Source organism: Aspergillus pseudodeflectus (assembly GCF_044049435.1).
Source record: "Aspergillus pseudodeflectus strain CBS 756.74 chromosome Unknown BJX68scaffold_20, whole genome shotgun sequence".
Lineage (NCBI taxonomy): Eukaryota > Fungi > Ascomycota > Eurotiomycetes > Eurotiales > Aspergillaceae > Aspergillus > Aspergillus pseudodeflectus.
Window position 1 is genome coordinate 499,189 of NW_027263796.1, and position 14,345 is coordinate 513,533.

The 14,345-nt window shown below is 51.2% G+C and overlaps 4 protein-coding genes across 4 annotated transcripts; all 4 read left to right on the forward strand.

The window, feature by feature from the left end:
* Nucleotides 1-293: 293 nt before the first annotated feature.
* BJX68DRAFT_266740 (Six-hairpin glycosidase-like protein) lies at nucleotides 294-3,082 on the forward strand (the record flags this gene model as incomplete). The annotated part of the gene is made up of 12 exons (XM_071045606.1): nucleotides 294-358; nucleotides 406-523; nucleotides 573-637; nucleotides 690-1,558; nucleotides 1,625-1,778; nucleotides 1,833-1,908; nucleotides 1,965-2,119; nucleotides 2,172-2,229; nucleotides 2,285-2,693; nucleotides 2,785-2,808; nucleotides 2,873-2,923; nucleotides 2,976-3,082. 12 exons carry the CDS (start codon nucleotides 294-296, stop codon nucleotides 3,080-3,082), a joined length of 2,151 nt encoding a protein of 716 aa, XP_070899406.1.
* An 859-nt stretch (nucleotides 3,083-3,941) lies between these two features.
* BJX68DRAFT_255215 (uncharacterized protein) lies at nucleotides 3,942-8,705 on the forward strand (the record flags this gene model as incomplete). The annotated part of the gene is made up of 6 exons (XM_071043008.1): nucleotides 3,942-4,267; nucleotides 4,307-4,457; nucleotides 4,514-6,475; nucleotides 6,543-6,904; nucleotides 7,133-7,737; nucleotides 8,392-8,705. 6 exons carry the CDS (start codon nucleotides 3,942-3,944, stop codon nucleotides 8,703-8,705), a joined length of 3,720 nt encoding a protein of 1,239 aa, XP_070899407.1.
* Nucleotides 8,706-9,030: 325 nt separating this feature from the next.
* BJX68DRAFT_266742 (amidase signature domain-containing protein) lies at nucleotides 9,031-9,876 on the forward strand (the record flags this gene model as incomplete). Its single annotated transcript, XM_071045607.1, has 2 exons — nucleotides 9,031-9,156; nucleotides 9,205-9,876. 2 exons carry the CDS (start codon nucleotides 9,031-9,033, stop codon nucleotides 9,874-9,876), a joined length of 798 nt encoding a protein of 265 aa, XP_070899408.1.
* A 1,998-nt stretch (nucleotides 9,877-11,874) lies between these two features.
* BJX68DRAFT_237067 (transmembrane amino acid transporter protein-domain-containing protein) lies at nucleotides 11,875-14,287 on the forward strand. Its single transcript, XM_071040122.1, has 10 exons — nucleotides 11,875-12,370; nucleotides 12,427-12,440; nucleotides 12,494-12,566; nucleotides 12,617-12,948; nucleotides 13,002-13,145; nucleotides 13,208-13,422; nucleotides 13,505-13,702; nucleotides 13,784-13,811; nucleotides 13,884-13,999; nucleotides 14,080-14,287. The coding sequence occupies exons 1-10, from the start codon at nucleotides 12,201-12,203 to the stop codon at nucleotides 14,161-14,163; spliced, it is 1,374 nt and encodes a 457-aa protein (XP_070899409.1). The 5' UTR covers nucleotides 11,875-12,200; the 3' UTR covers nucleotides 14,164-14,287.
* The last annotated feature ends 58 nt before the right edge of the window (nucleotides 14,288-14,345 follow it).

Sequence of the window (14,345 nt, forward strand, 5' to 3'; positions counted from 1 at the left end):
TGCAAAACCTCGGTACAACGTGCAGAATCCCCTGTCTTTGGTCAATTTTAGCCTAAAATATGTCGCCTGGCAAGATTCAGTGAGGGATAATTGGAGAAGCGCGGGGTTGATGACGGCGATTGGTGCATAAACTGGAGGATCGCCAGCGGCTAGTTTCAGATGATATAAGATTCTACCCCAGGATATCGGCCCCGATTACCCCGAGGCCGGGTGAGCAAGGGCAGATAAAAAGCAGGGATTCTGTCCCCGCATTCATATTCTTCTCCACAATTGACGACCAGCGTATCTTGAAGATGCTTTCTCCGAGGTATCTCTGGGTTTGTCTCCTGCCATCCCTGGCGGTGGCGCGTATTGATAGGTTTGAAGCTCTATTCATATTGGAAGAATTTGGTTCTGATTTCGCAGGCAAGCAATTGTCTCCAAATACAATGTTGTCCGTACGAGCCTCATCGACAATGAAACGACCCCTCTCCAAGTCGGAAACGGGGACTTTGCGTTCAGCGTCGATAACACGGGGATGCAGGTGCGCGCCCTACCGACTGATGGAGCCGCATACAGACTGACACACATAGTCCATTCTCCCGTTCAACACCATGTCGAGCTGGGCGTGGCACAACGACTCCTTGCCGACTAATGGGTCCGTCGGCCACCCCACTGACTAGAACATCAGAGGCTGACCCTGCGTACAGTGAAAAGCTCAGCGACTACACCGGCGTCCCCAAACTAACCCACGGACGCAACGTGTCATACGACATCCCCGACCCCGACCTCCCAGAAGTCTCGCAATGGCTCATTGGAAATCCGAATCGGATCAATCTCGGTCGGATAGGGCTTACCTATCGCGGTGAATATCTTTCTGCATCCCAGATTTCTGAACCCAGGCAGCAGCTCGACGTTTGGAATGGGGTCATCACGTCGACCTTCAAGGTGGCTGGCAAACCCGTGCAAGTCATAACCCAGGGCGACTTTGATTCCGATGCCGTTGCCTTCGAGGTCAAGTCGGATCTTCTCCATTCCGGAGACTTGACAGTTACACTCGACTTCCCATATCCACCCATTCACTCCACCAAGTACAAGTATGAAGTCTTCGTTGGGGTCTACGACTTCCCTGACAATCACACCACGTCGATTGTTCCCTCATCCAGAAGCGATACTGCTCACATCTATCACAAGCTACAAGAGACCAATTACTTTGTCAATCTCCGCTGGCCGTCCAAGTCTGGCGTACGTCTATCCAAGGCAAAGAACAGCACTGGTGTATCGAAACACCGCTACACGCTTAGTCCAACCCGCGCCTCATCCAGCCTCACCTTTACCGCTCACTTTTCTCCCGATCGCGAAATTCCGCAACTTCCAGCTGTAATCCAGCAGCTAAACAAAGCCGGATGGCACAAGTACTGGAAAAACGGCGGCTTTGTCGACCTCACCAAATCTTCGAACGCCGCAGCCAACGAACTGCAGCGCCGCATTATCCTCTCGCAGTACCATGTCCGCGTGAATAGCGCGGCTACGGGTCAGTCTCCGCAGGAGAGCGGATTGATGAATAATGGGTGGTACGGTACGTATTCATTATCAAAATGATGATAGGAATCGTTGCTCATGATGTCTGATTAACCTTGCCCAGGCAAGTTCCACATGGAAATGCTCATATGGCACAATGCGCACTGGGCGACATGGGGTCGTCAGGAGTTCTTTGATCGGATCTTTCCCGCGCTTTATGAGACGTTGCTTCCGTCTTCGCTAGAGCGGGCAAGCAAGATGGGGTGGGAGGGGGCTAGGTACGTCACCTAAAATCGGCCAGGCCGGGGCGCTTAGGGCTAATATCACTGTAGATGGCCTAAAATGACAGAAACAAATACCGGCGTCAGCTCGCCTGGTGGGATCAACGGGTATTTGCTGTGGCAGCAGGTAAGTCAAAGGTGATCTCGCTCTCGGTGGTAATAAATCCTGACTGATATCACAAGCCTCACCCGATGTATCTCGCCGAACTCGCCTACCAGGCCTCTCCCACCCGGCGTACTTTGGAGAAGTGGGATCGTGTTCTCACTGCGACAGCCGACTACCTGGCATCCTACGCGTGGAAGAACGAGAGCTCTGGATACTACGATCTCGGACCGCCGTGCGTATCTCTTGAAGGCTTTTTCGGGTCGCTACCCTCTAACATGATATAGGTCGTGCGGCGTAACGGAAAACACCCCACCGGCCGAAACACGCAATCTAGCTTACGAAGTTCACCTCCCCCCTCTATCCCCTTTCTGCCCCTCGCGACTAACACCCAATCTAGACTGCATACTGGCACTACGCCCTCGAAAAAGCCATAACCTGGCGCAAACGCCTGCACCGCCCCGTTCCAGACAGCTGGGTCACCGTCTCTCGGCACCTTGCTCCGGTCCCCATAGTCGACGGCCTGTACGCGGTCTACGACGGTTTGAACTCCTCATGGTGGTCAGACTACAGCCTAACCGACGACCCGCGCAGCTTGATCATGCTCCAGGGGATCTTACCCGACACGCCGGCGGTCGACCCTATCGTAGCGAAGAAGACGGCGGACAAGGTCTGGGAGATCTGGCCGGATGAGGATATTCGCGGGTGGGGACGGCCTGTGCTCGCCATCAATTCGGCGAGGATTGGGGATTCGGAACGCGCTGTTTATCACCTAACAGCGTTTGACTGGTGGAAGTTTGATGATGCGGGTATGTCTGACACTTTCCTGCTTCCTCTTGGGGTTCAGCGCTTGCGACATGAGAACAGGGTATTCGCCTTTCGCTAATGACATTTTTCCAGGCTTTGCGATTCGTGGTGGTGATGGTATTTCCCCTTGATCTGGCTCTATATACATTCGCGGCGAGAGTGCTGCTAACTTTGTTCGTAGGTGGGACGCCGCCGCCCTTCATGCCCGGAAATGCCGGATTTCTTTATGCTGGTATGTCTTCATCTTTCCTGAATCCAGTACAGCGATGGCTCTGACAGTTTAGTGGCGTACATGGCTGCCGGATGGACTGGATCTGATGGACATGCTCCAGGCTTTCCGAAAGATGGGAGTTGGGTGGTGAACCATGAGGGGCTAATGAAGGCGCTGTGATGCGTGCATTTAACGCCCAATCCAACGAGCGCTATGGGGTTATGTTCTTTGCGTCAAAGTTTTGGTTCCACAGGAAGTCCTGGGGTTGTAAATTTGGTGATATTCTAACTATTTGCCAGGTGCAGCGATGGCTCAGTAGCTGTGACATCATTATAAGCTATGCAATCACAACCCCATCGCTAGGGGATTATAGAGTACCTTTTCTACCTGAAGCGTTTCTAGGACTGTTTATATCTTCAGATCTGGATCTATTGGGTCGCTACATTCACTAAGAACGACAGCCAAGGGTCTTCAGTGGAATGTCCAATCAATGGAGAGCCTCGATAGTTGGTTATTCTCGTTGGCAAGCAAGTCCATAGACATCCCAGCCGACACCTGTACAATCCACACAGCAGCGAAACATCGAGGCAGAGGTGCTGGCACCGCTTGGGCCGCCGATGATCAGAATCGAGGCGCCAATCGAAGCGCTGAGACTCCGGGCCTTCGCTTTGCTTTTTTCTGACGGCCACACTCCCAACCCCCAGCCGTGGGCCATCAAACCGAGGGCCTTGCTACCGCACAGAATCTCTCATTTGCCGCAGAAAGAGAAGAGTGGTGAGGGCGGCTCACCGAGCTGTGAGACGACAGATCCAGAACTGCGGTTTCTATATATCTCGGCGATCAACTGTTTCCTGTCATTCAACGCATCGTGTTTGTCGGTTCCAGCGTCACCTCCGCCACCAGGTCACCTGAAACGCATGCATGTAAGCGCCCAGGTCGCAATCCCGCTTCCTGGGCGCGTAAACCGACATTTCCTCCCTCCATCTTCCTCTCCTCATTCTCGTCGCTTATAGGGAATCATTTCCAGAGGGCAGCGGCCATGGATCGATTCCAAAGAAAACTGAGGCGGCTGGCGGGAAGGGAGAAGGCCGGGGAAAGGAGTAAGACGAAGACAACGCAGCTCGAACCCCCGACAGGTGGGAAAGCGGGGAAGTCCGATGCAGCCTTATCCACGCAGTCCACCGCTACGCAACAAGATGAGCCGAGAGATCTATGGGTAGAGGCCTATCAACAACTCAGTCCCAGAGAGCAAGATATTCTCCTCCAAGATGAGTCCACTAGCCCGGCTTACAAGCGCGGCGACGTCCAAAATCAAGCCCAGATAATACGAGTGCTCGAGCGTGTCATTGAACTGACAGAGGAGCGGTATAAGATATCGCAAGAAAAGAGAATAATCATCAGTAGGTCCGATGGCCGCGAAATAAGCGTCCGAGACGCTTCTGTCAGGATCCTCAGCGCCGTCTTGTCCTATCGAGATACAGTCAGTGCAGCCACGGCATTTGACCCCACTGGTCTCGCGATAAAGGTGTGGAGGGTCGTTTCGCAGGGACTATCGGTAGGTGGCCAAAACCCCCAACTGTAGGCTTGACTGATATTGAGCTGCTTCTTTAGATGGTCAAGAACTACTACGATCTAAACCTCGAGCTTTTTGAATCCGCGGAGTTCCTCGCCGATATCCTTGCGCGATATGCCCTCATAGAGAAGCAAGTTCCGGAATACAGCCCCAACACCAGAAACAGGGTTGAAAGCACCATTATCCGGGTCTATAGAGCGATATTACAGTACACGGCAGAAGCACGCTCTGCTCAAGAATCATTCTCTGCAGCGCGCATCTCTTCTATAGCCACCCCATCGATGGAACATCAGCTTCGAGTTCTCCGGGAAACAATAGAAAGGGAGGAACGATCCTTTGACAGGTGGGATCAGCTTGAGCAGCGATTGGGACATAGAGCAGAGGCAGAAGACCTAGTGCGGCGGTTGGACGATATGATAGCACCACTCAACGCCATACAAAAAGACCATGTCCTCTCCAGGCTTCCGAGGGCCAAGTATGCTGCCTTCGATTCGGAGTCTTCCAATCCCACAATGGACGACGAGGAGGTCGGATGTCTACCAGGGACCAGGAAGATCCTTCTCAAGAAAATCATGGACTGGGGGTTGTCCGCTGACACCAAGCAGAGTATATTCTGGTTGAACGGCGCAGCTGGGACAGGAAAGTCTACGATCGCTCGGACAGTGGCTCGAGGCTTCAAGGACCGAAAGATGCTCGGAGCAAGCTTCTTCTTCAAAAGGGGTGAGGCGGATCGCAGCAATGCGAAGAAGCTTCTGACGACTATCGTGCACCAGCTGATGTATCATCTGCCTGGCATCATTCCCCAAGTGAAGGAAGAGATTGAAAAGGAAGCCGACATTCCCACAAACCTCCCAGATCAGTTCAACAGGCTCTTCCTCGAGCCCTTGAAGACACTGGCATCTAGCTCGTATAAGCCTATTGTAATAGTGATAGACGCATTGGATGAATGTGCCGGACAAAATGACGTGCATCGACTAATCAGCCTGCTGCCCCAAGTTCAAACAATCAAGACGGTGCGAGTCAAAATATTCCTCACAAGCCGGCCAGAACATCCGATTCAGCCGGGGTTTCGATCGATAACAACTGGTGTTCACGATGAATTTGTCCTTCATGACATTGAGCCCAATGTGGTACAGGAGGACATCCTCATCTACCTGGAACACAGGTTCTCAACGATTCGAAATGATCACTCCTTGCCATCAGACTGGCCAGGGGATCAACACTTGAAAACATTGGCGACAATCGCATGCCCGTTGTTCATTTCCGCAGCTACATTCTGCCGCTTCATTGGTTCCATGCAATTCGATGCCGAAGAGCGCCTCGTGGAGTTTCTACAAGACCAAACAAAGTATAGCAGCAAGATGGGTAGAACCTACCTGCCCATTCTCGACCGCCTTCTCGGAGAAGCAGACCCGTCTGAATCAGCGCGGATTTTGCAAGAGTTTCAAGACATAGTAGGCGTCATTATTCTCCTGGAGACACCCCTGTCGCTGAAGTCGCTCTCCACTTTTATTGGTAAGAGGGAGAACACTATCAAAGCTCGCCTGAACTGGCTGCATTCCGTTCTCAATGTTCCGACTGACTCCACAATCCCAATCCGTCCCTTACATCTCTCATTCCGTGACTTTCTCGTAGATTCTTCTCACATAGAGAAACACCGGTACTGGCTGGACGAAGCAGAGAGACATGACAAGATTGCCGCTCATTGCATCAGGCTCATGGGATGCCTGAAGAGAAACATATGCGACTTGCCCGACTACGCCATCCAACGAGCAGATATTGAAACCTCCGCAATCTGTGATCACCTTTCACCCGAGTTACAATATTCTTCCCGGTTCTGGGTGCATCACCTAGTTCAGAGCAAGAGGCCTGCGATGAGACAGAAGGAGGTTGTATCCTTCTTGAGCGAACATTTTCTCCATTGGCTCGAAGCTCTCAGCCTCCTGGGATCCATAGCGGATGCTGTGGGGATGCTCGGGGCCCTGGAATCCTACTACCAAGTAAGTCGTGCTGAACAATCCGAAAGGTGACTAGCCGTAGACTTAGGCGTACTCACATTGGCCACAGGGTGAACCTGAGTCTGATGATTCGAAATTTCTTTGGGAGACAAAGCGTTTCATTTTGAAGAACCTGCAGATGATTGATTATGCGCCACTTCAAATGTACTGCTCCGGTCTTCTCTTTGCTCCAACCGAAAGCATTATCAGAAAAACGTTCGTAAAAGAAATCCCCACCTGGATCTCAAGTGTTCAGGACACAGTACAGTACTGGAGCCCAGAAATACAGACGCTCGAGGGCCATCCACAGCGTATTAAAAGCATGGTCTTTTCTAGTGATGGGGAACTCCTTGCCTCGGCTTGCTGCGAGCAAATTTTGGTTTGGAAGGCGAAGACTGGGGCACTCCAGTACAGACTAGAAGCACAAGAGGGGTACTTCGAATCCCTGGATTTTTCGCTGAACAATCTCCTAGCTTCGGGCTCTAACGATGGTAAGCTCAGTATTTGGGATGCAACAACAGGAACCTTACAACACTTAATCCAACTGGACAGCCGGGTCTGCACATTACGGTTTTCTCCAGATGGGCTGTTGGTTTCAGCGGGGTTCGACGACGGAAAAGTGATTATTTGTGATGCAGTCACAGGATCGATAAAGCATAGCATCGTGCACTCCGATTTTGTTTACGACGTGGCCTTCTCACCACATGGGAAGTCTTTATTATCCTGTTCTAAGGATAGTACAATGGGTCTCTGGGATACGCAAACCGCGAACTTGATACACAGCTTTCATGGACACACGGACCGTGTTTTGTCAGCGGCATTCTCTCCGGACGGATCTCTGATTGTGTCAGGCTCGTCAGATAACACAGTTAGACTGTGGGATTCTCGGACAGGCTCGCTAATACACACTTTAAAGGGCCACTCAGACGAAGTCCTAGATGTTGTGTTTTTTCCAACAGGTATTCTTGTGGCGTCAGCTTCCAGTGATAAAACGGTCAAGATCTGGGATGCAGAAAGAGGGATTTTGAAGTATTCTCTCAGAGGCCACTCCGGAAGGATACCAAAACTTGCAATTTCTCCATCTGGCGAGCAATTATTATCCGCTCCCTGGGACGGGTCAGCAAAACTGTGGGATAGCAGAACAGGGCGCCTGCAAGCTACACTCCAGGGACATACTGGGTTAATTGGTCGTGTAGGGTTCAGTCCAAATGGTCGACTTGTGGCGACTGGCTCCATGGATCGCACTGTCAAGTTGTGGGATTCCAGTGTTCTGACCGCTCAAGATGAAGAGCATACCCAATTTGGTCATACTGGCAAGATTACGGCTGTTTCCTTCTCCCCGGATGGTACACTGGCAGCTTCGAGCGACAAAGCCTATTTAATCAGGGTGTGGAATACACGGACAGGTGCCCTTATCAACACCATGCAGGCTCTTTCGACACGTATCGAGAATCTTGTTTTTTCTCCGGATTGTCGGCTGCTGGCGGTGACACCATATGGCAGCTTAAGAAGTTTCCACTTATGGGACGTGGCTAGCGGCGTCTTCCGAAAAGCTGTACACACTGCGGTTAATCCCAGCCACGTTGTCTTTTCCTCGGATAGTCGTTGGGCCTTCTCATCCGATGCACTTCAGCCGTTGATTGAAGTCTGGAGCACCGAAACGGGAGCCTTGAAAAATACCTTGGTTGGCCATTCTAGAGGCGTACCAGCCCTGGAAATATCTGTGGACGGCAAACTTTTAGCATCAGGATCGGATGATGCAACTGTGAAAATTTGGGATGCTAGCACAGGGGCTTTGCAAGCAACTTTACCACACAATAATAAAGTAGGAGCGGTCGCTATCTCCCCAGATAGCACCCTCGTCGCTTCATCCACTGCTCGCCAAATCAAAATTTGGGATCTTGCAACCAATAGTGCAGTCCACGGCTTGGAGGTTGATCAATTTGCTAGGACCCTCAGGTTCTCCAAAGACGGCCAATACTTGTGCACAAATTTTGCCTCGTTCGATATTACGCCGTTGCACAAGGGTCCGTTCTACCCAAATCTAAATATAGCCGTTCACGGACGATGGATAACCAGGGGACCGAGAAGAATGATTTGGCTTCCTCCTGAGTACAGACCTGGAGGTCTTCTGACAGGAGAACTCGGCTTCGCAGTTCATGGGAATATGATTATTCTTGGGTCCAAAACGGGCAGAGTGTGTCTTTTGAGGTTCAATGACTCTGTGGATTAGTGTGTACGTACTTTTTGCTAGGTTGATTACGTGTTAGGAGGTAAAATTGTTTTGAACCAGGTTTGCGTCTCGCGCCCACAAGCGCAAAGTACTTGCTTTAACCCACAAATCTCTTCCGACAATTAGGTAACAAAGCAACCATGGGATACTAGAGCAGTGGCAAGCCCTAAGCCCAGTGGAGCAGGGTTTGTCTGCTAAAAGTAACAGTAAAAACGATTGCTGGTATTTACCAATTAATGTCACCGCTGGTCAGACTGTCCTTCCCTTTGGCAGAATATTCCGGAGACTTTCAGGTACACGATGCGTATGTTGGGATTTCGATCAGATGGCACCAGTCCCCTGGCGGTCATTACGAGTTGGGTACTCAGTGGGCCAGAGCGTCAACACTCTCACACCCGACCTCGAACAAAGCGGTGGACTCACAATTGGAGTGTATGACTTTGATGACAACGTAGGGTCACTGGATTCTTTACGGCACGTATAGATCTAACAGTGTCAGGTCCTCCCACACCCTCCCGTACTCTGCGGCATCGAAATAGCCGTCGACGCTCTGAACAGGAACGGCCACAAGGTCGTGCCCTGGAAGCCGTACAAACACAACCATGGCTGCGAGTTGATGAACAGAATCTGGGGGGCCGACGCTAGCAAAGATGTACTAAAGGACATCAATGCATCTGGCGAGCCCATCATTCCAAACATCCAACCCCTCATAAATCCCAGTGCCCAGCCAGTTGGCATAAACGAACTGTGGAACATCCAAACAGAAAGATGGGCCTACCAAAACGAGTACCTGGAGAAATGGCGCGAGGCCGAAGACCAACGGGGTACAGAGCTTGACGCCATCATCGCACCTGTTGCCCCGACGGCTGCGGTGAGGCATGGGAAGTTCATGTACTACGGCTACTCGTTTCTTATCAACCTGCCGGATTTTACCAGTGTCGTTGTTCCAGTGGGATTTGCCGATGCTGGCATAGATCGTAGGAACCAGGCGTATGTACCGGTGAGTGAGTTAGACAAGGCTGTGCAGGAGGAATACGACCCGCAGGCGTATCACGGGGCTCCTGTCGCTGTGCAGGTTATTGGCAGAAGGTTGAGCGAGGAGAAGACGCTGGCAGTTGCGGAGAGCTTGCGAATTCGCTGGGAAGGAAGGAAGCTGTCTCCCTGGTACTGAATTCCAGGCTGTAGCTTGCAGGGCTCACGATGCTTTTTTTTTGGATCTGAACCCAGAAGCTTTCTGTGGAAAAATGCTACAATATCTTGCAGTTAGATCCAGATCCAAGACTTCCAGCAAGCAAGGATATAAGCTAGACCTAAGAGACTAGCTTAATATTCAACAATCCGGTCTCTTATCACAAGCCTCCTCGCTACTGCAGACTGGCGCACGCCTGTGGACTTTTTAATGGAGCTGGAAGCAGTCAAGGCCAGGCAGGTTGAAGCTAGAACACATTATTTGTGGAGAAGAGCACAAGTCACTCTTTTTGGAATTCCTAACTGTGGCGATGCATGATTGCTTTACATTCCATGGTTACCTCTGCTCCTGCGATCCATAGGATCTCGAAGAGTTTTGTATAAACTAGGATGAGAGCAACCGAAGAAGGTCGGTGATACGCGGCAACTCCACCCTCGAAGAATAGATGGACCAATGGGTTAAACTACGCCTGCTTGACAAGATGCAGGGAACTGCTAGACTCCATCGTCCTGGTGTGGGGCCGGGTCAGCATGCACCGTATCCGGAAGACGGATCTTGCTCCAGTCGACAAAGAGGTCTTCATTATCGCGAGGTGCTGAGCATGCTTGCATCTCATACCGACCCTGCAGAAGCTCCTCTCAAATCTCGCGTTGATGGTTTCGAAACGGGAATACTGAAGATGACATCCTTGCAAGCACGTCGAAGGAAATTGGCGGTTCTCATAGCTCATCTAGACCGCAAATGATGGCTCTGTGACCGCAGGCACGTATTCGTAGAGGTAGTTGTAGTAACAGCTTGGGTGGAGCAGTAATGTCTGGTGGACAGTTGGCCCGGCCCGATAGCTTTTAATCAGGGCATCGAGTAAGGCTGACGAGGTGGGAAACGACAGGGTTGCGCCCGATAGTTTATCGCTCGTAGGGACATGCTCGAGAGGTAGGTTCGTTGCCAGGGGGAACCTCCAGCCTGATGCGAGAAGAAGGACCGTTCTTGTCCGGTTGTCCGGCGATATTAATGGATTCTGCGAAATCTCCACAGCTGTGCCTCCAATTTGACGAGGGTATACTGTGTCAAGAACCCAACCAGATTCTACGAGGGCATTGGCAGCGACTTCAATGTCCAAGACAAGAATATACAAGTCAGAGGCTACGGTGGGCACTCCGTGGCGGCGTAGGGCCTTCTCAAACCAGACGACATGGGGTATTCCGGTTTGCTCGAATGCGAGGCGGGATTCGTATCTTATCTGTGGGGCAGCCTCGGCTGCGCCGGAGTGAGTCTCTGACAGGGTGGAATCCTCCGAATAAATGTAACGAAACGAAATCCAGACTGGTTGGTCTCAGATGAGGATAAAGATACAAATCATTTCTAGTTGCTTACCCCAGGCTTACGAGGCTCACAGATTATCGAGTTATTGAGTTGGCTAGGCTGAACAGGCGTTGTGTATATATGGAGCTGCCTGAAAGCAAGGCTTAGCCAACACGGTGCTTCTTGGAGATGCCAAGAGAAGTTGGGCGTTTTTCCTTCTCATAAAATGCATCCTCACTACCATCCTAATGGGATATACTTGTAAATCATCTTCATAAACATGCTTTCACAGCATTATTTAGGGCGCTTATGCTACCCAAAGGGTGCAGGGTTCTCTCCATACCCATACATTGAAGGCCTTATAGTTGCGAAATTGATAATAACTTGCAATATTACGTTTCCCACCTCAATTCCTGGTCTTAGAGAGTCCCTCAAGCATTCACAGGGATTAACAAGCTCCTAGGCGAGTGTACAGCGCCAGTGAGCCAGGTCACATGACTCTCGCCAGCACCAACGCCACGAATAAGAATGTGGCGCATCTTCGCTCTTGTGGCGTGAGTCGCCCCTGTCCTAGCGCCAAGTCAGGCCCCTTACTATGATTGGCCCTACCTACCGAGACGAGCTGGACAAGTACCCACTTTCCTGATGCAGGGACAGAGTCTTCATTTTCGCCTACAGAATCCCATCCGCATCCCCGGCCGGCTCCGCTTGGCAATTAGGTAACGCATTGGAAGAGTGGAACTATGGAACACACAGCAAATTTTGACACTGGAAATCTCAGACAGGCCGGGGTAGCGATGTGTCATCCGCCTGTGCCTGTTTTCTTCGAGTTGGTCGGTTCTTGTTGTTCCTGCGTGGATGCGTGAAGCGTGAGCGGTTAACATCGGCCTTGCTTGTTTCTCTCTTGATATATCCTGTTTCACACTGGGTCTGCGGAGTTCTGCGGAGCGGAGAGACTTTGATTAGGAGAGCCTGGTTAATCGCGTAAAGCGCGCCTCGGAATTATGACTCAGTTTCAGCACCGGCCAGAGCTGGATGAAACAGTCACGCCGCAGAGGGAGTATAGAGCAAACGTCGAGGATGAGGAGAAGCCTGAGGAGAAGCAGGCTGTTCCGAACGACGTCTTTGGGGATGAGCAGGATGCTGAGATCAAGTACAAGGTGTTGAGTTGGTGGTGAGTACCCCAGGTTTTGCAACATTCTATGACGACAACAGCTAAATATGGTCTAGGCAAGCTGGTTTCCGTGAGTATAAACCTGCTCTAAACAGGCCATGCAACTAATCATATACATTGTAGTGATGGTTGCGGAAACTGTGTCCATTGGTATCCTCTCGCTGCCCTCTGTCGTTGCAGCGCTGGGCCTCGTACCGTGAGTTATACAATCAATGGCCACATGTGCACAAACTAAACAAGCTACAGCGCAATCATCCTTCTAGTAGGCTTCGGCATCATGTCCACCTACACAGGCTACACAATTGGCCAGTTCCGATGGGCCTATCCGCACGTGCAAAGCATGGCCGACGCCGGCGAAGTGCTCGCAGGCAAGTTCGGACGCGAGTTTCTAGGAATGGGCCAGTTGCTGTTGATCGTGTTCATCATGGCTAGCCATATTCTCACTTTCACTGTGGCCATGAACACGATCACAGACCATGGAACATGTTCGATTGTCTTTGGCGTTGTGGGTTTGGTCATTTCCTACGTGCTTTGCTTGCCGCGGACTTCGGCCAAGGTTTCGTACCTTTCTGTTGCGTGTATGTGCTCCCGGTTGTTCTTCGTTGTATGTTTAACTCACTACTTTCCGTAGCATTCCTCAGCGTCTTCTCCGCCGTCATGATCGTCATGATCGCAGTTGGAATCCAGAAGCCATGGAAAGGCGACCTGGAGGCCGCGGTTGATACGAACCTGTACCATGCCTTCCTGGGCGTGTGCAACATCGTCTTCTCCTTTTGTATGTGGCCGAACTCACCGAACTAATTTCAGCCCTCTCCCGCTCATACTGACCGTTTCTAGCCGGTCACGTCGCCTTCTTCAGCTTCATCTCCGAACTGAAAGACCCAAAGGAGTACCCCAAATCGCTCTTCCTCCTCCAAGGCACCGACACGATCCTGTACATCGTCAGTGCAGTCGTCATCTACTGCTACGCAGGCCCGGAAGTCACCTCGCCGGCGCTGGGATCCGCCAGTCCGATTATTGGGAAGATTGCGTATGGGATTGCGCTTCCTACTGTAAGTCGTCTTTATCCCCCTGCACCTACTATACTCTTTCAATCCAGGTTGAACGAGGAATGTGCAACTAACAAGTGTCCAGATCATCATCGGCGGTGTCGTCAACGGTCACGTCGCGTGCAAGTACATCTACGTGCGCATCTTCCGCAAGACGGACCGCATGCACAAGAATGATTTTGTCGCTGTGGGCTCCTGGGCTCTTATTCTGTTTGTGACCTGGGTCATTGCGTGGGTGATTGCTTCGGCGATTCCGGTGTTTAATAACCTGCTGAGTCTCATCGTATGCCCCTCTTTTCCACACTTTATTATCTTCCTGAATTCCGGATGAAGGGTTCCAAGCTGACAATGTGATGTTGAACAGGCATCGCTCTTCGCGAGTTGGTTTACCTGTACGTCCCCAGCCCCATATTTCGCTTTCCACCTCGAAGAGGAGGCCTACTGCTAATATATACGCACTACAGACGGCTTCAGCGGCATGTTCTGGCTGTACCTAAACCGCGGCCGGTTCTTTTCCACGCCAATGAAGACCTTCCTTACAATCGTCAACGTCGCCATGATTGCTGTGGCGGCTGTTATCGTGAGTTGCCTACCCTTGCCCTTTTATCCCTCTGGCGATAATTCGGTGCAGCATTGCTAATATCTTCGGTACGCGCGCAGTGCGGACTAGGCTTGTATGTCTCCGGTAAAGCCCTCCACGAGGACTCGAGTCGGGCGAGCTTCTCGTGTGCGAGTAACGCATGATGAATCAGATTAGTTATCTGGAGGAACAGGACCTGGGGATGGTGGCTTGAACATTTGACAATTGTGGAACAATAGTTAAACTAGGAATCCGGAGAACTGTAAGGTAGGACTAGAGGATAGATAGGGTGTATATATATATATTGGAGATTGCATTGTAAATGTGCCTCCCCTGCGCCCCCTCT

Coding starts and splice junctions, on each gene's coding strand:
- BJX68DRAFT_237067 (XM_071040122.1), top strand. CDS start 12,201: ATGACTCAGTTTCAGCACCGGCCAGAGCTGGATGAAACAGTCACGCCG. Junction 12,949..13,001: donor TTCGTACCTTTCTGTTGCGT/GTATGTGCTCCC, acceptor TACTTTCCGTAG/CATTCCTCAGCGTCTTCTCC. Junction 13,812..13,883: donor CTTCGCGAGTTGGTTTACCT/GTACGTCCCCAG, acceptor TACGCACTACAG/ACGGCTTCAGCGGCATGTTC.